At 38.2% G+C, this 23,434-nt stretch overlaps 1 protein-coding gene across 10 annotated transcripts in view; it reads left to right on the forward strand.

Annotated features, from left to right (window-relative positions):
• CEP152 (centrosomal protein 152) overlaps positions 1-23,434 on the forward strand; it is a 91,630-nt gene that overhangs the window by 10,781 nt on the left and 57,415 nt on the right. For all 10 annotated transcript variants that reach the window (XM_042942106.1, XM_042942105.1, XM_042942104.1 and 7 more), the window contains 10 exons: positions 2,832-2,935; positions 3,139-3,211; positions 3,292-3,570; positions 4,937-5,102; positions 7,399-7,539; positions 8,853-8,992; positions 12,531-12,731; positions 16,724-16,871; positions 18,502-18,593; positions 19,431-19,594. In XM_042942106.1, coding sequence (XP_042798040.1) covers positions 2,832-2,935; positions 3,139-3,211; positions 3,292-3,570; positions 4,937-5,102; positions 7,399-7,539; positions 8,853-8,992; positions 12,531-12,731; positions 16,724-16,871; positions 18,502-18,593; positions 19,431-19,594 — 1,508 coding nt within the window. The remainder of the gene's footprint in view (positions 1-2,831; positions 2,936-3,138; positions 3,212-3,291; positions 3,571-4,936; positions 5,103-7,398; positions 7,540-8,852; positions 8,993-12,530; positions 12,732-16,723; positions 16,872-18,501; positions 18,594-19,430; positions 19,595-23,434) is intronic.

The raw sequence follows: 23,434 nt of genomic DNA on the forward strand, positions 1-23,434 counted from the left end.
TTTGCTGCTCAAGTTCTTTGAGTAAAATGCCCTCAGGTTTTTCTTTCTTTTTAGGAAAGAAAGCTGTGAAGTAGCAAAGAGAGAGGAGTTTATGGAATGGCTTAGAATGCATTTCAGTAGAGGCCTTAGCAATGGCAAATTATCTTTTTTCTATGGGAAGGTATCTCTTTAATGATTAAACTCAGTTGACACACAATAATATCCCACTGAAAAGATTACATTTGCAACCCAAAAGCAATCTGTTGAATTTGAAAGTAATGAGTGGAATTAAATGTTGTAATTTATAAAGAGTGTTCTCTTTGCCCTTGAATCTGTATTTGGTAGCTAGGTGGGTTCTTTAATGAGGAAAATTTATAGTTTATAAAATTCTCTACTTGGTATCATGCTAAGTTGATCTGGTAATTCTGTGTTTTATGGCGAAAGTTCAATGACCGAAAGCAGAATCTATTTGACAGTGTATATGAGAAGGGCACACTTTGATCCTGGGAATGGAAGCCTTGGGGGTGGGATTTTTGTTCCCGAATGCCCTTATTAGGGGGACTCACCTCATTTAGCTTCTTTCTGTCCTGAAAGTTATGGAAGCCAGGAATATGGCCCAACTATGCCAAAGAACTTCAGGGAAAATTTTTTTGAAGGTGAATGAAACGGTTTCAAAGTGTTAGCATATCTGTAAAATATTTTTTAAGAAACTAAATACTATAGGGATGATTTTGCTAGTTGTTAAGTTCATCTATGGATCCAGAAGCATTTTGATGAACTTTCTACTTGTGCTCAGATTAATTTTCCTCCGTGGATGCCAGTTGTGTTACTTTTGTGGTGTCACAAAGAACTGCTTAATTATTGTATAGCTTTTTCTGTCTTGGTGAGAGGAAAAAATGTACTATTCCGATGTCCCTGTCAAGGTTCCCCTTAATGATAAGGCTATGTACTTGAACCTCACTGAAGGTTTACAAGAAAATATTCTTTCTGTACAGGAGTCCTTACTTGATGTAAGTATAAGAGATTTATTTTCTTGGTATTTTTCTCTGGGTAGTGTGTGGGGGTAGTCTTTTTCCTTAAAGCAGTGGTACATAATTATAGACAAAACAAGTTTGACTACTTTAAAAGACATCATATATGATTTTTGCTTAGTGAATTTTGTGTCTTTCTCAAATCACTTTGCTACCTTTCACTTGAGGCATGCATGTAGTATACTAATAGATTGATGTGTTTTGTTCCATTTTTAGTGTTTCTTTTTCTTTATGTCTTTGGATCAAGTCTGATATGGCTAATTCTCAAAAAGGTTTTTCAATTAGCCAGCATGAGCAGGTGGCCAATAAATCAAGGTCTTGGTTGTTCATACTAATATCGAATAAATTTTGGGACAAAGTTAACTTTTCACTGGAATAGAATAAGAATGTTTTTCTCATGTTTCATTTTTAAAGAACAACATGGGTTCAGAAAATTAAAAAAAAAATAATACAGTGAATATTAGAAATATATGTGGGGTGAGGAAATATCCCCCTCCCCTCCTCATATACCCCATTTCCATTCCCAAATTTGACTTCTCCAAAATTCAGTTAACAATTGGAGTATTCGTTTGAGACCTTTCTTGGAATATTTTTATTTAACTTTATACATATGTATTTTATTTCAGAAGGTTTTTGATTATAAATGTAATACTCAGACATGTTTTATAGCTATATTTCATTCCTTCTATTCTAAGGACAGAGAAATGGGGAAAAAAACTTGCTATAGACTAAGAAGCATCTTGTTTTGTTTCCTCCAAGGTTTTACAGAGTATTTAATATTTTTAAAACACACTCACATTACGTAATTTTATGGGATTCATTTATGTGCTGCGGAGGACTCAGTCAACTTGTTAATTTAACCAGTGCTTAATTTTAATGAGAAATCATGATGATGATTTCAGTTTTCTTCTATTTAATAATATTTGAATCTTCTGATTGTTATTACTTTTAAGACATTATATTGGAAATTGAAGAAAGACATTTACAGATACTGAAATTCAACAAATTAGACAGTTTATTCATCTCTTAATCACGGTTTATTTTGAAACTTAAACGAATTTGTTTTTATCTAGTTTTTATAGGCAGGATGCTAAAGGTGTGATTTATCTAGAAAAACATTACAGAGTGAGGTCAAATACTTTTATGTCAGTTTTGGAGTTATGCTTTTGAGAGTGCTATCTGTGGAAAAGTGGACTTAAAACTCTTGTTTTTATTCAACTGTTTTACAAGAGCTGAAGTATCATGTATCTTTTCATCATTGGAATTAGACACCAGTCTGCTAATTAATCACTCTCCAAGGGGTTTCTGTCACATTATTAGAGCTTTTAAGGCTTCCGGGCCACCTGCCGCTGCTGCTGGAACTACTGTTTTCACCACCTGGCCCAAGTAGAGCTGGCTCCTCAGGCTCCCATGGGGAATGTGTGATTCTCAAGTCCCCACCTTCTGATTACTGGTCAAACAGGATTCTGAGACTCAAGTCTGCCCTGTGGTAACATAATACGGTGATTGTACCATTGTCATGACTTCCTGTGTGTCTATAAAGAAGTTTTAAAATTCTATTGTAATGTATGTGTGTTTTCATCTAAGACTTCTGTAGGAAAACGTGTAAATCCTTCTAGTGTAAATCCTGATATTACGCATTCCCCTTTTCCCCACATGAGATGATGAACATAATGTGTGTGGAATTTAAAACGCTTATTAAATGGAGAAATTAGGAACTTCTTTGTCTTCTAAAGTCAAAATCACGCTTTCCAAGGCAGCTTTGGCTTGAGTTTAAATGTTTAAGTCAGTGTGATGTTGATGCTGGCTCTCCTGTCTTAGTTGCAGCAGCTACTCACTGACCTACCTCACGACATGCTGGATGATGACCTGTCCTCCCCTGAACTCCCCTACTCGGACTGCAGCGAGGACGGCACAGAGGGCGAGTAAGGACCGGAAATCACTTTCACTCGTATATTAGAAGACCCTAAGACTCTTTCTTTTGATTCTCTGTAGGCAATAATGTACATGATTATAAAATTGTAAACTGATTCTTAGAATTTTAGGTGAAGGTTGGAGGGAAAACATGTTAAAATCTTGGGAGTTCTCTGTGATAGGCTCTAAATCTAAAGTATCGATTTTTCTCAAGACCGCATCGCTCTGAGCAATTGGAGATGAACTGGCATGAGCATCAAGTGCTGCCTAAATCTCAAAGTGGAAATGTAAGTATCTGGTGGATGATGACTTTGGTGAGGGCGGGACTAGATCTTAGTGCCTTTGTTTTACTTTTGTTATCTACTAGGACTATAATGAGATTCGTGATGTATATACTGGAGAGAAAAGTGGCAATGGCTGGGAAGACAATCAAAGTAAAGCTGACGACCAGCATCCTGGGTACCATCCTAATGAAGTTGGAGATGAAGGCGGAAGTGGTTACAGTCCTCCAAGTAATTACGAACAGACCGATTTATATCACCTTCCTGAAAACTTTAGGCCATATACCAATGGTCAGAAGCAGGAATTTAATAGCCAACCAACTAATATAATTAAATTTTCAGATCCTCAAAGGAATCATTTCCAGGTATTGTAAGAACTGGACTTTCAGGAATTCATGTGTATGTGTGTACACATTTGCTTGTGTGTGTTTATTTTTAAAATGTATATAAGTGCAATGGTAAGCTTTATTTTAAGTACAAAAAGTCCCGAGAGTGCTTTTATTCAGGCTCGTGCTGAATTAGTCATGCTGTTTTCTGTTTACAATCCATTCATGATCTGAAGGTAGAATTTTAAAATAAGAGGCTTTATAGAAACAGTTAAATATTAAAAGTTAGGTTTGCCAAAGAATCACCTCACTTACTGCTGCTTCTGGCTTCTACTGTGTCACCGTGCTTCAATGAGAAGCTATGTTCAGGTATGTTGATGTAATTTTAAAGTGGTAAATCTATGTAGGTGACACATTTAGTTACCTTGATTTTCTAGCTCACCGCCTCTGTAACAGATTTTAGGTTGAACACTTCAAAGCTGATACCTGTTTTGCAATGGTACGGCAGTAGACAGGATGAATCTTAAGGAAAGGAACACTTTTTTTTTTTTCTTTTTTTTTTCTTTTTAGCCCTGGGAGAGTTTAATGAGATAAGACCTTAGGATATAGGTAGCTGCTTCTTAGATTTTCTCAGTGACACTGATTTTGCCAGTAGCTTTTCCTCTTTTTGCCAACAGCTATTTTATGTCACCCAATGAGAGGATGACTTTTTGGTCCTTTTAACATGGTCATTTTCTCTTCTATTTCTATGGAATGTTAATTATTCCACAAGCATTATTGAATATTTATTACATACGAGGTATTGTATCACATGTTCTTGTTATTGAATGTGTACATTTTTATGTTCCCCGGATATTGGCATCATCTAAATCATTCTTAAATATTTCTATATGATCTTACTGGAATTCTTTTTTTTTTTTAATTTTTTTTTTTTAACGTTTATTTATTTTGAGACAGAGAGAGACAGAGCATGAACGGGGGAGGGACAGAGAGAGAGGGAGACACAGAATCGGAAGCAGGCTCCAGGCTCCCAGCCATCAGCTCAGAGCCCCATGCGGGGCTCGAGCTCACGGACCGCGAGATCGTGACCTGAGCCGAAGTCGGATGCTTAACCGACTGAGCCACCCAGGCGCCCCATCTTACTGGAATTCTTGAGTGTTATTTATGGAATTGGCCCCATTATATTTTCAGAAGTGCAATTAAGATACATAAAATTATATATTGCAGACTTTGAGTTAACACTGTTAAATAACTCTAAGTGGTATTTTTAAGCAAAGATGTATGTATAAAGTTTGTAATTGTACTACAATTAAATTTCATGACAAAATTGAGGTGTTTGATTCAGATCATTTTCAAAGAAAAGGCCAAATCATGATTGTCAATTTCATTTATCATCTTATAATAGCAATTTGGTATATCACAAGGCCCCAGTTGTCAAGCCTTGGAACCATATAAAGTGACATATAAACCTTATCAGCCTTCTGCCCAGAATGATGACTCACCAGCCCAGGAGATAGCGGGAAGTGACACATTTGAAGGCCTGCAACAACAGTTTTTAGGAGCTAATGAAAGTATGTATCAAGTTTATATTTATTTCTTAACATAATTGGAGAATTTTTGAACACTTTGGACATGTTCAAGAATTGTTTTTTTTTTAAATATGATAATGGAGTTGTGTTTTTTTTTTTTTTTTAAAGTCCCCTTATTTTTAGAGATCCTGAAGTATGTATGAATAAACTGATATGAAGTCTTGCATGTACTTTAAATAATATGTTGTTTGGGGTAATGTTGGGTGGAGATGTAGCTGAAGGAAGACTGGCCATGAATTCATAATTGTTGAATCTGGGTGATGGGTCTATGGGATTCATTGCACTCTTCTACCTTACATATTTGAAACTTAGTATAATAAAAGATTAATAGAAGTTCTTCTCAACTGTACGTTTCAGTCATTCTAGTTGGTAAAGACTTTTCATTAGATACATATTTTTCTTATTTTTCTTACTGAAGTCTAATTTAGAAAATGAACTATAGTTTTCTCTTCAATCTAAGATTTTTTATTAGCACACAGAAATGTAGTTTAGTAATCAGCCATTATCATCTTTTTTCTTTTAATTTTTTAGAATTATAATGTAATAATTAGACAACTCTGATATAAAGTACTTAATTGTTCAGAATTTAAACTGGAGTTATCTCAGGGTTAGTCATGTGGCACTTGCCAAAAAAAGAATTCCTCGTATATAGTGCATGTATAAATATGAGAGTGAGAAGTGTGACTAGAGAATGTTGAGGAGATGAAGCCTCCAAAACCAAAAGGCAGAACTTACGCCGCGACTGAAACACCCGAAAGAGTGTTTCATACGCTTCGCTTTTATCGTCACACTCTCCGACATGTGAGATAACTTCTAGTTATTATGCATGTGGAAGAGCCAGTGTGATTCTAAGTGTGACAGCAAGTTTTTCGTTTGTTGTACATTCGAGAAGCAGGGGGAAGGTCATTTTGGCTATTCTGGGTTCCCTGGGCTACACCAAGGAAATTGGACTTCATGCCCCACCTTCAGAGAGCTATGTCCACCATACACGTGGGCTGCAGGACAGTTCCAGGGGGAGCCAGGCTTCAGTTTCCCCCGAAGGCATCCATGGCAAATATGGGGACCCCTTCTTTGTTCAGAAGGTGCTGTGGAATGAGGAGATGAGTAAGTGGACAGCGTGTGTGGCATAACTAGCTTGGGCTGGGTAGATAAGCATCAGGCCAGTGGCCTGACATCTTGGTATTTGCTCTTCCAGCTGCACTGTGTTCAGTTACATTTCTGTCTCTCGGCCTTTCTGCACATATAACCTTACATCAGTTTCTTAACAGTCCGCATTTTATCAAGTCGGTTCATTTATTTATTTATTTTTGTTTAAGTAAGTTACACGTTTGCCTAAATTTGACATTCGGAAGTTAATGAAATAACCTAATGGCATGGTAGTGCTGAATTTAGTGATTACAGTTTATCAACAGTAGTTAAAAAAAATGACTTTGGAGAGAGGTGTGGCCTGTAGATTGCTAATTCCTGAGCTACCTCCGTTTTTTAGTCTGACTTGTAACAAAGTTTCCAGTCTTCAGGGTTTTCTTTTGGTCTTAACCATTTTTCTTTTAAAAAAGAAGATTGTGTTGGTTGTTAGCAAGTAGAGGCATTGTTCTAGTAGAAAATGAAGAATGTGTGTCATTTTGTTGTTGAAGTACTATCCTTCTCCTACACGTCATTTTTTTCTTTTTCCCCCAGTCATTTTTAAGTGGTCCCTAAAATGACTTGAATCATTTCTGAAAGAAGACCTCAAAATTCTTTATTAATCTGTTCATTTATTAACGCGACAGTTATGTGTTGCCATGAACGTGAATACAATTTAATTCCCACTCCTGTTTAAAATAAATTTTGAGAAGGATGTCTAGAAATTTTCTTTAGAAATGGCTTTATAGAAGCTGATGTACTTTTTTTTTTCAATTTTATGAGAGCATCGAACTCTATTCCATTGTAATTGGTATATGCATATCTTTAATTAGTCAAAATGGTAGTGATTCAGGGTTCTACTCTAGACCAGACTTTTTAAACATGTCTGGCAGTGACCACAGTAAGAAGTACATTTTTTACATTGTGTTGAGGTCTTATAATATATACCTATGTAAATAAGTATCTATAACTAAAACACAAGTTTCACAAAATAATCATTATTCATACTACATGATGCACTCTGATACATTATCGTCTTTTTTTTTTTTAATGCTAGTTGCAATCAATTGAATTGATTTCATGATACTGAGTTGTATCCACAAATTTACATTTGTGTTTGCTTTTATCTAATAAATTGTCTTTAATTTCAATGCAGATTCTGCAGAAAATATGCAGATTATCCAACTTCAGGTTCTTAACAAAGCAAAAGAGAGACAACTAGACAACTTAGTTGAAAAGTTAAATGAAAGTGAGCATCAAATTAGATATCTGAATCACCAGCTTCTGATAGTCAAAGGTAAGATGACACCTGTTGGGTGCTGTCATTTATGAGGTGCACTAGAGCTACAGATCTTGTTTCTGAGAGCCTCACTTTAAATATGAAGCTTAGAGGGGCGCCTGGATGGCTCAGTCGGTTGAGCGGCCGACTTCGGCTCAGGTCACGATCTTGCGGTCCGTGAGTTCGAGCCCCGCATCTGGCTCTGTGCTGACAGCTCGGAGCCTGGAGCCTGTTTCGGATTCTGTGTCTCCCTCTCTCTGACCCTCCCCCGTTCATGCTCTGTCTCTCCCTGTCTCAAAAATAAATAAACGTTAAAAAAAAATTAAAATAAATAAATATGAAGCTTAGAGAGTGGACGCCCTAGGTCGGAGGGCTCATAATGAGTCAGAATGAAACAAAAACCCAGGACTTTTGACACCTGGCCTTGGATTACTTCTCTCCAGAACATATTATTTCGAGATCCTCCTTTTCTCCCTCTTACTCTTCTATCAGGCTTTTAGAATCAGTGAACATTCTTTATGCTGGTAGCATTCTGTCCTAATAAGTTGTTGACTCCTTATGTAGTTTACCTTGGATGAAGTATTCCAATTCCCAAAGAGACTTGTGTTTAGTTTGCAATACATTTTCTAAGCCTACAAATTAACATAAGATTTGAGTCCAAGTAAGAGTTAGTGATCCTGAACTCCTTTGGAAGTGCCAAGGAGAAAATGGAGTCATTGCTGGGAAAAGCACATAGAGTAAACACAGATTCAAATTATAATTGCTTACTCTTCATGATTTCTGTAGTTTTGGTCAATGTTGAACTTTTCATTTGTAGAATAATTTTGTGACTGAACTCGAACTTGTTTCAAACATAATTGATAGTGAAAAGGTCTTTTTCTGTAATGCTCATAAAATTTCTTTTGAGAGAAGAACTTGTGAACGGTTACAGTAAAGTATGTGGGAAGAATTTAAGATTAGGTGAATTTAAGAGTTCATTGCAAGTACATATAAAAAGTTAATAGTCCTCAGATCCCTTCTTTGATTAACAGAGATTTGTCACATCTATGTAGTTTCTCAAGTAAACAAATGCTGAAATCATTATTAGGAAATCTTGTGGTTCCCAAAGGGAAGATTTTTGAAGGAAGTGGTTGTGTTTCTCTCAGTTTTTTTGGTGTCACTCAGGCATTCTTTTTTGGAGCTTTCCTGGTTTTCTCTAAATCCGCTGAAGTTCACTATCTAAACGGAACAGAACATTTGTATGATATGGATCTGATATTTGATAGAGATTGTTACAATCGGGGTCCCTGTACAGTAACTTACTATTTATGTAAACATTTTTAATGTTCTAGATGAAAAGGAAGGTTTGACCCTCAGCCTCCGAGAATCACAGAAACTCTTTCAGAATGGAAAAGAGAGAGAGCTACAACTTGAAGCGCAAATAAAAGCACTGGAGACCCAAATACAAGCGTTAAAAGTGAACGAAGAACAGGTAAATATTTTATCATGATTATTTATGGTAAAAGGTTATTTATTAATTGCTTAGCTTTTGGTATCGTAGGGCTAAATTTAGAAGAACCTTGAAGTTGATACCTTCTTCTACCATAAGCTTGCTTTTGTTTCCCTTACCTCGGAGGAATGGTGCTCCCATCCACCCAGTTATCTGTGTACCAGATAGAAGTCTGGAGGAGACCTCAGGTCCTCTGTCCTCTTTCATGCAGTCAGCTACTATGTTCTGTTGAGTCTCCTCATTTCTGTCTGCATGTCCCTGATTCAGGATTTTTACCATCTCTAGCAAAAATCTCTTAAATAGTCTCTAGTCTTTTACCCCTTCTCCATATTCTCTCTTATGGCCCTCTGAGTCATGTTTCTAAAATATGATCATCTTTCCTTTGCTTAAAGCCTGTCAGTGACCTCGCTTTACTTGTGGGATGAAGTGTGACATTGAAATGGCCATCTGATCCTTGCCTACCTCTTTCTTTACTCTCCTCAAACTCAGCAGTGTATTTGTTGGTTTTTTTTTACATTTTTAAAAAGTTTTTATTTATTTTGAGAGACAGAGGGCAAGTGGGGGAGGGTCAGAGAGAGGAGACAATCCCAAGCAGGCTCCATGCTGTTCATGCAGATCGCAACGCGAGGCTCAAATTCACATACTGTGAGATCATGACCTGAGCCAAAATCAAGAGTCAGATGCTGAACTGACTGAGCCATCCAGGCGCCCCTGTTTGTTGTTTTTATGTTCTCATATATACCCTCTCTCCTCTCTGGAAGGTCCTTTCTACAACACAGTGCTATTTGATTAATAAGCTCCTTCTTTTCCTAAGTTTCCCGTGTCTTCTTTTTGCCTGGCACATAATAGGTGGTCAGTATATGTTGAGTGAGTGTTGTTGAACATTGACGTGACCTGTACATGTTTTTTCTTATATATTTCTCTGTTCCTGCTCTGATACTAACACAACTATAGCGTTACAGTATGTCTTGAAATTTGGATAACAAGGGCTACTGGTGTATTCTTTAAAAATTTTGTAGCTCTTTTTTACATTTCCTTTTCTAGATTTTGCATATCAACTTTTTATGTTTGTAAAAAGATCTTGTTGGGATTTTGATTAGTGAGGCATTGTGTTTACTTTATAGATGAGTTAATCAAATTTTGGAAGAGGTCAAATTACTTGCCCAAGATTACAAAGCCAGTTATTGACAAAGCAGCAAAACTGAAATTTCCTGACTCCAGTACACGTGCCTTTAAAGTTGTGGCACAGAGGCACCTGGCGAATTCTGTCAGTGGAGCATGTAACTCTTGATCTCGGGGTTGTGGGTTTGAGCCCCATGTTGGGTATAAAGATTACTTAAAAATAAAATCTAAAAAAATTAAATAAAAAAAATAAAGTGGCAGCACATTTTTTGATTAATGAACTAGATAGCCATTTAATGGTTGGAAATGGTCAGAGGTTATTGGTAGCCAAGCCTGGTGGAGGGTGACTCATGAGAGAGAGTCAAACCATTTTGGAGAGGGGGAAAAAGGGTGGCTAAAAATGAAAGTGACTATAAAATTGTGAGCTTGGTTTGGATGAGATTTGTGGCTAGTTCTGAGGATGGCTTAATGAAAGAATTTAAACAGTGTTGTTTCATATCTGGCTCCTTATCCTTCAGGTGTGAGCTAAAACAAGCCACTTTATATCTGAAGTTGCCCAAAGCCCCGCATTTCCACTCTTCTTCATCATACCATATCCTATGAAGGGCACCTCGGGGGGCTCAGTCAGTTAAGCATCTAGCTTTGGCTCAGGTCATGATGTCACTTTTCATGGGTTCAAGCCCTATGTCGGGCTCTGTGCTGACAGCTCAGAGCCTAGAGCCTGCTTCGGATTCTGTGTCTCCGTCTCTCTCTGCCCCTCCCCCACGCTCGCTCGTGTGCACGCTGTCTGTCAAAAGTAAACATTAAAAAAAAATTAAAAACGAAACTGTCTGAAATGATCTCCTTTGTTTACTTGTTAAGGTCTGTCCCTTCCCAGCAGAAAGTAGTAAGAGTCTGGACCTTGCCTGCCTTTCATCATGTCCTTCAGTGCCTAGAACCCTGCCTACTACAAAGTAGTCACATTATTTATTGAGCAAATAAATAAATGCCATAAGCACTTCGCACAGTATTGGAATAAATAGTCAATCTCTGGACTAGAAATGAAGGATAAGCCTCATTTTAAATTTTAATTTTTGTGTGATATAGACTATTAGCATTTTAACTTTTTGAAAACTGATAGTCCTTAGGTTAAAAACCTGACTTGCTTTTATGTAGTAAAAGGTTATAACTTTTTAATCTCTTTATAAGTTAGAAATTGCATTTTTAAGAAATAAGGCATAAATGAAAACATAAAAGCAACAGAATCACCACGTGTATTGGGTTCCTATTGTTGTTATAACAGATTAATATAAACTTAATGGCTTGAAATAGTGCTTCTGTCTTACAGTTCTGGAGGTTAGAAGTCTGATATGGGTCTCATTGGGCTAAAGTCAAGGTCAGCAGGGCTGTGCTGCTTTTTGGAGGCTCTGGGGGAGAATCCATTTTCTTGCCTTTTCTAGCTCCTAGAGGCCACCTGCACTCCTTGGTTTATGCCCATTTTCATCTTCAGGGCCAGAAGTCACTGGTTCTGACTTTCTTGCCTCAGTTTTTCTCATTTAAGGATCTCTCTAGATACATTGGACCCCAGGTGATACAGGATAATCTTTTATCTTGTAGCATTTTTTTTTTTAAGTTTATTTATTTTGAGAGAGAGAGAGAGCACGAGCAAGGAAAGGGCAGAGAGAAAGGAAGAGAGAGAGAATCGCAGGTAGGCCCTGCACATCAGTACGGAAGCCCAACGCGAGTTCAAACTCAGGAACCGTGAGATCATGACCTGAGCCAAAACCAAGAGTCAGACAGACGCCCAACCACCTGAGCCACCTAGGCACCCTCAGGTTAATCTTTTTTATTTTAAGGTCATCTGATTAGCAATTTTAATTTCATCTGTAACCTTGCTTTTCCCTTGTCATATAACATAACATACTCACAGGTTTTAGGGATTAGGACATGGACATCTTTTGGAAGCCATTATTTAGCCTAATATACCAATATTTTTCAACAGCTGTACAAACATAGTTTCCAAAACTTTTTTTTTTAGTAAGTAATCACTGATAGTTTTTATCAGTCTTTTGAAAAGAAACATTTAAGAAACAGTTGTCATTTTTCTATGACCTAACAATTGTGGTTCCCATCCCCCCCCCCAAACCCCACTGGGCTCAGAGAGATGCAAACAGTACTGGGACCACTGTTGTAGCCACAGACTCCTTGTCTGGTACCCACATTGCCATCATGCTAAGCAAAATCCTCTGTCACTCTCCTCAGGTAACTATAGGTTTTTTTCTCAGTGAATGATGTTTCCAGCGACCATGGGCCTGGGGAGTCCCAGCTAGGGAAGTTTTAAGGAACTTAAAGAGAGCTCCATAAAGAGAGCACAGAGTCAAAATATTGTAAACGTGGATGTCCTGTGTGTACCTTCTAGATGATTAAGAAGTCCAGAACGACGGAAATGGCTCTGGAAAGCCTGAAGCAGCAGCTGCTGGACCTCCATCATTCTGAGTCACTCCAGCGTGTGAGAGAGCAGCACGACAGCATTGTTACGGGCCTCACGAAGAAGCATGAGGAGCAAGTGTCGTCCTTGCAAAGGAAGCTGGATGCTACAGTCACTGCACTTAAGGAGCAGGTTGGGATGATCTCAAATGAGCCACTGTCATTAACAAGTAAAACTGGTTATTTTTCATAACTGATACTTTGTGGTTCTTCATATGGAAAATTTGGATGTTTGCAGTAGGTGTTTGTGAGTAAAAATTAAAAGCCAAAGATTTTTAATCTATGAAGATGTCCTGTGGGCATCATTTTGGAAATTTTTTTCTTTTATAGGATTGGTTAGTACTTTCTCAGTTCTCCTACCTACCGGTCCTTTATTTGTAGAGTATTTATACATAATTATTGCCCTAGGGTAAATCCAGACTGAAAAGGCTAGTGCTCTAGGAGCTGGCCTGAACTTTCGAGGTTGTCCTGGGAGTTTAACCAGTAGAAAGCCTTTGTTGGGTAGTTAACCTGTGAGTAAACATTGTCTACAAGTGGTTCTTGGGAGAAGAGTTAATTTTTGAGAGTAGTGTAATAAACAAAATAAGGAGGAAAGTCTCAGCATCTCTCACAGTTTGAATTATTTTTGCCCCAAAGTGAATAAAATGTAAACTAAGGGTGAGTCAGGTCGTGGGTTTGCTTATGCTCTCAAACCCCAGGTAATCATTTGAATAAATAAAATTTCAGAGTGCACTTTTCTTTTTTTAAATTTTTTTAATGTTTATGAAATAAATTTTAATGTTTATTTTTGAGAGCAAGAGAGACAGAGCATGAGCAGGGGAGGGGCAGAGAGAGAGGGAGACACAGAATCCGAAGCAGGCTCCAGACTCTGAGCTGTCAACACAGAGCCCGACGTGGGGCTCGAACTCACGAACCAGGAGATCCTGACCTGAGCTGAAGTCGGACGCTTAACCAACTGAGCCATCCAGGCGCCCCAGAGTGCACTTTTCTTCACTTTCAGATAAACCTTTTCCTGTACTCCATTCAGCATATTACCGAGAAAAGTAAAACAACTCTTGGAAAATAGTAGCGAGGTACAAATAACTGGATAATTTAGCAGATGAACTTGAGTAAGCAAACTTATTCACGCAGTTACATACAGCGGTGTCCCTGTGTGCTTTGTACTGTATGTGTACAGTGGCAACAGAATAGATGTTCACACATAGTACGTTGTGTGAGTTATACAGACTTTTAATCTGGCGTCCCCTAAGGCAGTTCATGACTAGGCTCCATGGCTTTGAGGAATCTCAAATTGTGGGTATGGTTTTCTTTTGGATGTTGGCATATGCATTTTTGTTTTTGAGAAGACCCACAAACTCATTCAGATTTTCCTTATAAGAGGCTCATGCTTCTCCTTGCAAAGGTTAAAAATTCACTGTTTTATGAAAAACTTGTTTTTGGTGGGAAAGGACTACATTTGTGTGCTAATCGTATTATTTCATCTGTTAAGCAAACATCTTTTGAACAACAGCTAAATGTCAGGATGTAAACAGGCTTTAATGTTTATTTATTTATTTATTTATTTTTATTTATTTTTTTCAATATATGAAATTTATTGTCAAATTGGTTTCCGTACAACACCCAGTGCTCATCCCAAAAAGCTTTAATGTATATTTAATTATATTTTGAAAGACCAAATGCAACACAGGGATTGATTCGTGTAGTGGGAGGAGTAGCAATCCATGATGTGGTTGAGGTTTTTTTCTTAAAATGCCTATGTAGCTACTATATTTTGAGAAATACATAGCTTGTAAAATTATATTATTCATCTAGTGCTTTCCTAAAGCCGTCATCTTTTGTAGGTAAAAAGGATTGTACACACTGTCAACATATAACAGTTCTTTTTACTATGGCTGAGTTCCTCTTAGGTTTTCTAGTGTGACAGAGTGGATGAGGGAGAAGCTTCTTGAGCTCAGTGTTCCTTCAGGGACAGACCTCTCTAATAGCAAGCAAACCATCTCTTGGACCTTCCTGTCTTCTGTCTCTCCCGTTCATGGAAGTGTCATGTTCTGAGATCTCTGAATATAGGGTTAAGATCTGGGATTATCTCCTTGATTATATAACACCCTTCTTCATTTCAGTCTTCTTGAAATTTTCACCTTTAGGTGAAGTTGTGGACTTTGGTTTCTATGTCATGACTTTCACCTGGTCTACTTTCTAACTTTCCTTTAATGTTAGATTTAAAGGCTCCAGTTTAAACACTATCTTTAGCTAAGAGGTCCCCACAGACCTATGTGTGTGTGGCCCAATCCTCATTTTTCTGTGTATTAGAAACCTGTTCAATTCCATTTGCTTCCAAAGATAGATTCAGCTACTATCTCTTTATCACCACACTTGTCTTGGTCAGTCTTAGGGGATGTCTGCCTTTACCTGTCTGGAACTGAATGTTCTTACTCAATCTACTCATGGAAAACATAGAACCATGTTTTGTTCGTTTCTTGGTATTTGAACTGCACAGGTTTCTGAGTGTAATTGGTTCCCTGAACTTGTTAACAGGAAACAACATGGTTTAGTTGATTGTTGCATATAGTCAAGTTATTGCTACAGTTGGCCTTTTCTTTATATAGTTTTTTTCATACTTTTTCTTGAACTAACTTTTTGCCAGTTCTCAGTCTCTCATAAGAGTGATCGTAGCCTCCCCAGCACATAAGTAAATGTTGGTTGTCTCCCCACCCCTTCTCACACACACATTCACACTGTCATTAACGTTAGCCCATTCATCGTGTTTGCCATGGTATTTTGGCACTTCGGAGCCACGCTTTTCAAGCTGGCCTGGGAATTAGCAGCCAAGAGCCAAGAGGTTTGCACTGTTGAATAAACATGGAGTAGTTTCCAGAAGCTTCATTTTGCTCAAAAATTTGGTAGAGAAAATTTAAAGCAAACATGACTACATTATGAAAGAGAATGCAAAATTCACATGAATTTTTAAGGTAAAACAGGAGACTTGAGAGTCTCTTTCCTCTCCTTAACGATACTGTCACTATCCTTAATGAGGTGTCCCTTGTGGTAGTATCCTGAAAGCATTATTGGGCTTTACATTATCCTGTGGATCAGGCCCTAAATGCCTTCTGTCTGCTTCAAAGCCCTTATTACAACTTATTTTCTTCAGGCTTTTTCAGGTGACTTTAACCATTTACCTTAATATACTCCTGGCTGTCTCATGTTCTGCTATTTGTGTGGAATTCAGCCTATATAGGCTTTTTTGAGTGAGAAGTGATGCTTTCTTCTACCTAGGCTTGGGACTCCTGTGGCTTATTACTCCCAAACACATTTTTCTTTTTGAAGAAACTTGAGTATATTATATACGTGCTCTGCATTTTCTACATATCCCCATACGGCTACACACATGAGTGCATGCGTGTGCCTGCACCCACATACACGCACACACACATTTGTCCCATCTGTTTTTTTTGTCATTTGTTTTTCAAGGTTTTGTTTTGTTTTGTTTATTTGTTTGTTTTTATACCTCACTTTGTGCAAGGCACTGCATAGGTACGTGTAGAAGTAAGAAAAAGAAGGAAATAAGACATGTAAAAGGTAGAAAGAAAAAGAGAAACCGTATAAAAGAAATTCAGAAGAGGGAGAGATTTTTTTTTGGCTACTCAGAGTAGAATGAGCTTTTGGCTGTTCAGAATAGAGTGAGTTTCCATTTATGTGTCTGTATCCTTCCTGTCTTGGGATACAGAGTCCATGGTTCAAAGTGGTCTGCCTAAATATGAATACATACACTTCTACTGACAGTGTAAAATGCAGATAGAAGTGTAATATATTTTCTTTGGCTTGGATAAAATCTAATTTTAGAATATCAGTGTCTTGTGATTATAGAACAGAAGGGACTTTAGAAATCATTGAATTTAGCCTTTATTAGCATAATTACAACAGAAAAAAACAGATGGAGAAGTTGATGACTCACCCAAGATCATACAAGTTTGTTCTAACTTCCTCCCAGTCCTGTGCACTTAACCTTGTAAAAGAGGTGATGCTGCTGTGTGATTTTATATTTGACTTAAAATCCAATTGTGTATCATATTTGTTTAATGTTTAACAACTGATCATGAAATGACTTCTTGAATACTTTCTATTTAGGAAGATATTTGTTGTCATTTGAAAGACCAAGTGAACCAATTGGAAAGGAATCAAGAAGCGACCAAATTAGAAAAGACTGAGATCATTAACAGATTGACAAGAAGTCTAGAGGAGAGTCAGAAGCAGTGTGCCAACTTTTTGCACTCAGGTGGGTGCCCGGGGTGGGCTCTTGTCTCCACAGTAGGCTAGCATAATATGCAAAGAGAATGTAGTAGGATCCATGAATTCTAAAACTCGAGAAAGGCAGAAAAGACCACCAGTGACCATTTTTCAAGTGTTGCTATTATATGTGTTTAATGTGCAAAGTAACAAATAAAAATAACCAATAATCCTACCACACAGAGATAACTGTTGTTAATGTTTGAATATATTTCCTTCAAGTGAAATTGAGCTCACACACATAGGTAATTCCCTACTTCTGCACATAGCGCATTTTTGAAAACATACCAAAGCTGAATGTGCAAAAATTGAACGAGATCTATGTTAGAAGGTAGATTCTATCCATGAAAAGTAAAAATGACTATGAAGTCCCATTATATTTTGCTTTTTAAGCTCAGTCTGAGCATGTATTTCTATCGTTTTGTAAAACTCCATTGATTTTTTTTTCCTCTCTCATTTATCTGGCCAGTTGAAGCTAGTGAGTTATATTCTTGTCATGCTTCAAATTACTCATTTGGTTTTCATGGTGTTAAGTTTGGGACATGCTTCTTATCATTAGGTTCAGCAGTAGTTTTTTTTTTTTGTTTTTTTTTCTTATTAATTTTTGTAGAATATTAGAGTAAAAGGCAATAGAATAATCACATGTTTATGCAAACACTACCATACAGACAAAACTGCCCTGTTTGCTGGTGAGTAGCTCCCACTGTGAAAATAGCTCAGTGGTTATTCATTACCTGATATGCAAAAGTCACACTTTGGCACGCAAAGCCAATTCAGACTGTTAGTACAATGTGTATAAGAGTAGCTTATTCAAAAGTTGGAAGTACTAAAGTCAAAGACTCTTAAAATATGTGTGTGGGTATGTTTTGGTGGGGGCAAAATTTGGCTCGTACTCTGGGTCCCTCCTCCCTCTTCAGTTTTGTATCGTTTTTGTTTCACGTGGCATTGTTTAGTGAGCCTTTTTCCTTGCCATTAAAGGCTTTGAAATATGATTTTCTTTAGTTGCATAATATGCCATCATTACTTTGCCTAACCATTTCCCAGATGCTCATTTTCTTTTGAGGAAGCCCAGTAACGTCCCTTTCAAATGGGAGCCTCCCCTAGTACATTTAAAACATTAGGTTACCAAAGTTTCTGAAACACAGCCCTAAGATGCTTTTTTCACATGTGGAGGTGGGGGTGGTGGAAATAAAAGCATTTCGAAAGAAGCTAAAGGCAGCAAGATGTAGTTTTCTTATTAGAGGGTAGCAACGGGTTCCAAAGAATTTTTGTTTTGGCTTTCTGCGAGTTGGAACATTATGCTCCTATTAAAGGGCTTGTGGAGTGTTAAGGTCTGTAGACGTGGCTGATTTGATTCATAGCAAGGTCACAGTAGTCCAGGTCTTCAACCTCCCAAGGACATATGAGGAGCCACACTAAATGTGTGGACATGTCTCGGAGATGTCTGGACCTATGCCTTCTCGGTCCCACTGGCTATACCTCTGTCCTCCTAGAAAGGCAATAACAAGGTAACAAAGCAGGACTCCACCTTCTGTAGCCTCAGCGGATTCAAGTTCTTCTGTCCATCGTAGGTTCTTCATCCCTTTACCTTTGGTGCATTCTCTGATTTTCCCCCCCAGGCTCAGTACAGGAGGTGGCTCAGCTACGGTTCCAGCTGCAGCAAGCACAAAAAGCACATGCTATGAGTGAAAACATGAACAAGGCTTTGCAAGTGAGTGTTGCCACTTGGAAGAGACTCTGTGGGTAACTGAATCAGGCAGTGCTTACATCACTTTTCTGGACCTTGGATTTCTCTAAAGGAGCTGGTTGGAGCTGGTTGGACCGTCTCCAGGCCAATGAGAGTTGTTCACGGTCTCACCCACACAGTGAGGTAGTCGAGCCCAGGTCTGTCTTGACTGCGGAGCCAGGGCCTGGCACCCTCCTGTCCGTCTGCCTGTCACCTCCTTCACACCGCATGTCCTTTCACTTACTGGTGGTCGCAGAGATAAGTGTATCCGCAGGTGTGGGAAACCCGCAGTGTAGCTGCAGTTCCCTCACATCCTCCCCCAGCGCGACTTACATTTTCCACTGGAGGAAGAGTTCCAGTATTACCTCTGCTGGAAAGACGTATTTTGCCTTTTCCCACCGGCAGAGTCAAGTACAACACGTTCTTGGCAGACCAGGCTGCTCTGAGCTCTAGAAAGCCAAAAAGTGCTGCCGTCAGTTTCTCAGCTCAAGGGACAGACACTTTTTGTGGAGGACCTAATGTAAGCACAGGAGGCGTGAGAGAAACCACTTAGATTTGCTCTCTCATTCATTTACACATCTGTTCTGTCCGTGTGCTTGAGAACCTGATAATGTGCTGGCCTTTCTAAAGTTGCAGACATCTATGTTTTCATTGTACACCTGTGTTCTTAGCAGCATTTATTTTAAAGTTATTTGTAATGTAAATAAGGTATGTGAAGAAGTATTTCTGGTTTCTGTTGATCGTTAAGATGAATTTTGAAGCACAGAGGGATGACTGATTCCTTCATATTGGAAAATAATTTTCAATAATTTTGTGTTTTAGGAAGAATTAACAGAACTAAAAGATGAAATTTCACTCTACGAATCTGCTGCAAAATTAGGAATACTTCCAAGTGACTCAGAAGGAGAATTAAATATAGAACTCACTGAATCATATGTGGATTTGGGTATTAAAAAAGTCAACTGGAAAAAATCCAAAGTGAAGAGGTATTAAGAAAATAGTTTACCGTATGAGGCGCCTGGCTGGCTGAGTTGGTTAAGCGTCCAGCTCTTGATTTTGGCTCAGGTCATGATGTCATGGTTGGTAGGATCGAGCCCCATGGCTGGCTTTGTGCTGACAGAGTGGGGCCTGCTTGGGATGCTCTCTCTCCCTCTCTCTTTGCCTCTCTCTCTCTCTCTCTCTCTCTCTCTCTCAAAATAAATAAATAAACATTAAAAAAACAGTTTACATAGAAGAACCTGCGTTAATAATACTGATGATACGAGTAAATAAGTGGCACGAGGCATGAAATGGTGAGCTAACTAGGGGTTCTTGAATGTGGGACAGTATGCTTCAGTCGTTTCTAATGAAGTGTAAATGTCTGAAGTCAAAATGAACAGAAACTTCAACTATTGATCTTGTACTGTCTTCAATACCAATAGGCACATCAGTTTCAATAAGGTGGAAATGATTAAAGTTAAAACACACAGAGTAAATTCTACAACTGAGGTTATGTATCTGCTCTGTTATTAAGGCAAGGACATATTATTTTTATTCGTACCGTGTGTTGAAGGCGGGTACGTGGCATTTATCAATGGCATATGAGAAAATTAAGCATTAATTTTCCCTAGGAACGTTACTGAGACCTTAATCTTAAAATAGGGATGCTGTCTTTTATACTTCCGCTTAACACAGAGGTATAATACTTTAATACTTGGCAAGGAGTGTCTTATCATCCCTTCCAGGAACCCACGTGGGGAGGGAGTGGGTGGTAAAAGAGGAACACGTTTTGGTACCTTTAAACGCTTCACAAATGAGTGGAGGACAGGATGTACTTTCTGGAGGCGCTTGCGGTTTGGGAAGCGCTATGCAAGGCTCTGGGAGTAGAGCATAAAAGATGAGGATGAAACCCTCCCTGACTCCAGGGAGTTTACGTTTTGCCTGGATGAGGAGAGGGAGACATACTTGTGGGCCACTACGTGCTGTGTGCTAAATGTTATCCTTGATGTACAGAGAGGCATTTATCCAGTCACTCCTTCTCCTGGGTGTGGGAAACAGATGAAACGTGGGTATTTGGAAGAGATTGTATTTAGGCTAAGGAAAGCCTTCCTCAAATGCATCCAGATGCCGCACCATCACTGTCCAGTTTATAATTTCAGACTAAGTTTCGTGAGAGTGTTTACTACCTGTTGTGTTTCAGGTATCCTGCAACTAAATACAGGTGTACGTATCCCCTGAAGGGTTTGCTCTACAATAGGTTTTAGAAGTTAAGTATGTTCATAGTATGATCTTTTCGAAACAAGATGACATTTAGAAAATTGAAATCTAAAGTGATCAGGAAGTAAGGTGAAACAAGATGTTGGTTTAGTTTAATAAGGCTTCATTTGTTTGGCGGTCAGTCTTTAGGGACTCTCACCTTGACAGGTTACAGCTACGATCCAGAAGGAAGCTAAGAAGCAAAGAACACAACTAGAATATGTGGTGTGTTTAGCAGGAACCACCTTCAGGCTCTCATCACAGGGCCTTACTGACTTAGAGTTGTTTGGATCCCAGGAGTTATCTGAGTTCCTGGCTGCCGAGTAGCTGGGGAAGGGGATTGGGAGAGGTACTACCAGTGTTTCATTCAGATAGCTCAACCTCAGCAAGGAGAGGACGACAGCAACTATAGCTGCGATCTGCCTCAAAATGTCTGCAATCACGATCTTGAGTTATTGAAGAAAAAGGATGTGTGTGTTATATTTTTTGGACAGATTTACATACAATTTTGAAGTTAAAATGTGGTCATCTGGAAATTTACTGCTGTGAATGCCTCATTTCCTGTTAATGCCAGATTAATTCTGAATGGCTAGTGGAAAGGGCATGGTCTTGAGATGCAGATTTTGTTCTGATTTGTAGTTTTGCCATTCAGCACTAGCTTTGTGATCTTGGGCAGGTTCCTTGGCTTTTCTGAGCCTGTTTTCTTATCAGGTTTTTTCTCTTAAGTAGATTATAGATATCTCTTGGGGGTTAAAGTGAGGATTAAGATAAATAATGAATATAAAGGACCTCATATAAAATGTTCTTGCACTTAGTAGGCATTTAGTCATTGATAACTATTGCTATTATTATTTAATAGATGATTGGTTAAAATATACCACTGATCCAGTTTTCATATTAATTCTCTTTTAACTCAACATATATCTTGTAAAAAGTTTTGATTCTCATCTCAGCCTTGGGGAAACATCAGATCTGTATTTTCATTTCAGGGTTGGGAAAACCAACCAAAGCCGAACTCTTTTGCCCAAGAGGACACGCTATATTAGCAGCAGAACCATACTTGAGCCCCAAACCATACAGTCCTGTAAATCTGTCCTATTTACATGACAAACCTTTTTGCTTTTGACTTCCTTCTTTCTGTCTTGCATTTTAGAGGATTAATGATTTAGTTCATGTCAAAAAAGATTTTTCTCCGGTTGTAATTGGTGCAATAAATAGCCTGGGAATTTGGAAAATAATACATATATATGTTATATAAAAATAATGTATACTTTTTCAGGTAGACTTAATTCATCATGATGTTTAATGTGTTCTGCTTCTGCCTTTTGTATTTAATTCATACTCCTAACCAAAACCCTACAGTAATTTAAAGCACATGCCTATAGATAACCAACCTGAGACCTCACATCACTATCATAGTCATGTCACTGTCACAGTAAAAGGGTTGCCACTCCTAAGCACAGAGTGAGTGGTCACTGAGATTCAGCCTGAAGACGTTCAGTGAAGCGCACGATATGCGGAAAGAGGTTTAGCTTGTAGCCCTCCCACCCACCAGCAGTTTAATAGATAAGAATCTGAGCAAAAAGTAAAAATATTTATTTTTAGGTCAGAGTGAGAGGAGGTATAGGAGAGAAGAGATTTGTACTTTTTCTCTGCTGTATTGTGATTCTTAGAACGAGAGGAAGCCACAGTTTTCCCAGTGTCGAGAATTTTAGTCCTGTGTTGACTTGAGCTGCTTTCAAATCACTGACCCAAATATTAGCGGCTCCAAGCTTTTATTCTCAGCTACCACCTCCCTCAAGCTACTGCCTAGTAAATTTTAAGGGTTTAGCCTCAGTGTTCTATTTCACATTCATGGAACTTGAGTAGCTAAATCTGCATGCAGCTTGCAGACAGCTTCCCTCTCCCTTATTATAGTTGGCTGCGAAGCTCAAATAATAAACATTTAACAAGTGGAATGCCTTTTCCCTTTGGTCTTCTCAGCAGGCTTCATAAGGGACTACAGTTTATTTGGACTTAGGGGAACCAACTTCCACAGAACTCAGCAGGACTGGTCACCACTGCTGATTTTTTTCCCTTTTGGGAAAGAAGAGAAAATTATTTTAGCAAGCGCTTTTCTCTGCTCTCTGACTTGGCTCTCTAGGAGTACATGATGTGCTATTTCAGTGGTCAGCATTCAGTAAGAAAAGAAATTAGGGATGCGTAATTTGTTAACTGAGTCAAAATAAGCGTTCTGCTAAAAGTGCACATCTTACATAGCTTAGAAAAATTCATTGTAACTTATTTTATATTTCTTATGTAATTATATTTCTATTTTATTTTACATCTCTTTCCATAGGAGTGGTTTAAATAGATGAGATCTATACAGACATGTTTACATTATATAACATATACAAAAGTTGTGTGTATTGATAAATATGTAGTGTATTGCAAGGAACTCCTTTTATAACGCCTAAAAAAGCCTAATATTTTGTTCATTCTTCGTCTCTCTGTATAAGTGTGTGTGTGTGTATACATACAGTGTATATGCATTCTAACCTTTCGTTTGGAATCACCAGAAACCGAAAAACAGCAAAAAATTAAACTCAGAT

This window comes from Panthera leo, chromosome B3, assembly GCF_018350215.1.
Source record: "Panthera leo isolate Ple1 chromosome B3, P.leo_Ple1_pat1.1, whole genome shotgun sequence".
Classification (NCBI taxonomy): Eukaryota; Metazoa; Chordata; class Mammalia; order Carnivora; family Felidae; genus Panthera; species Panthera leo.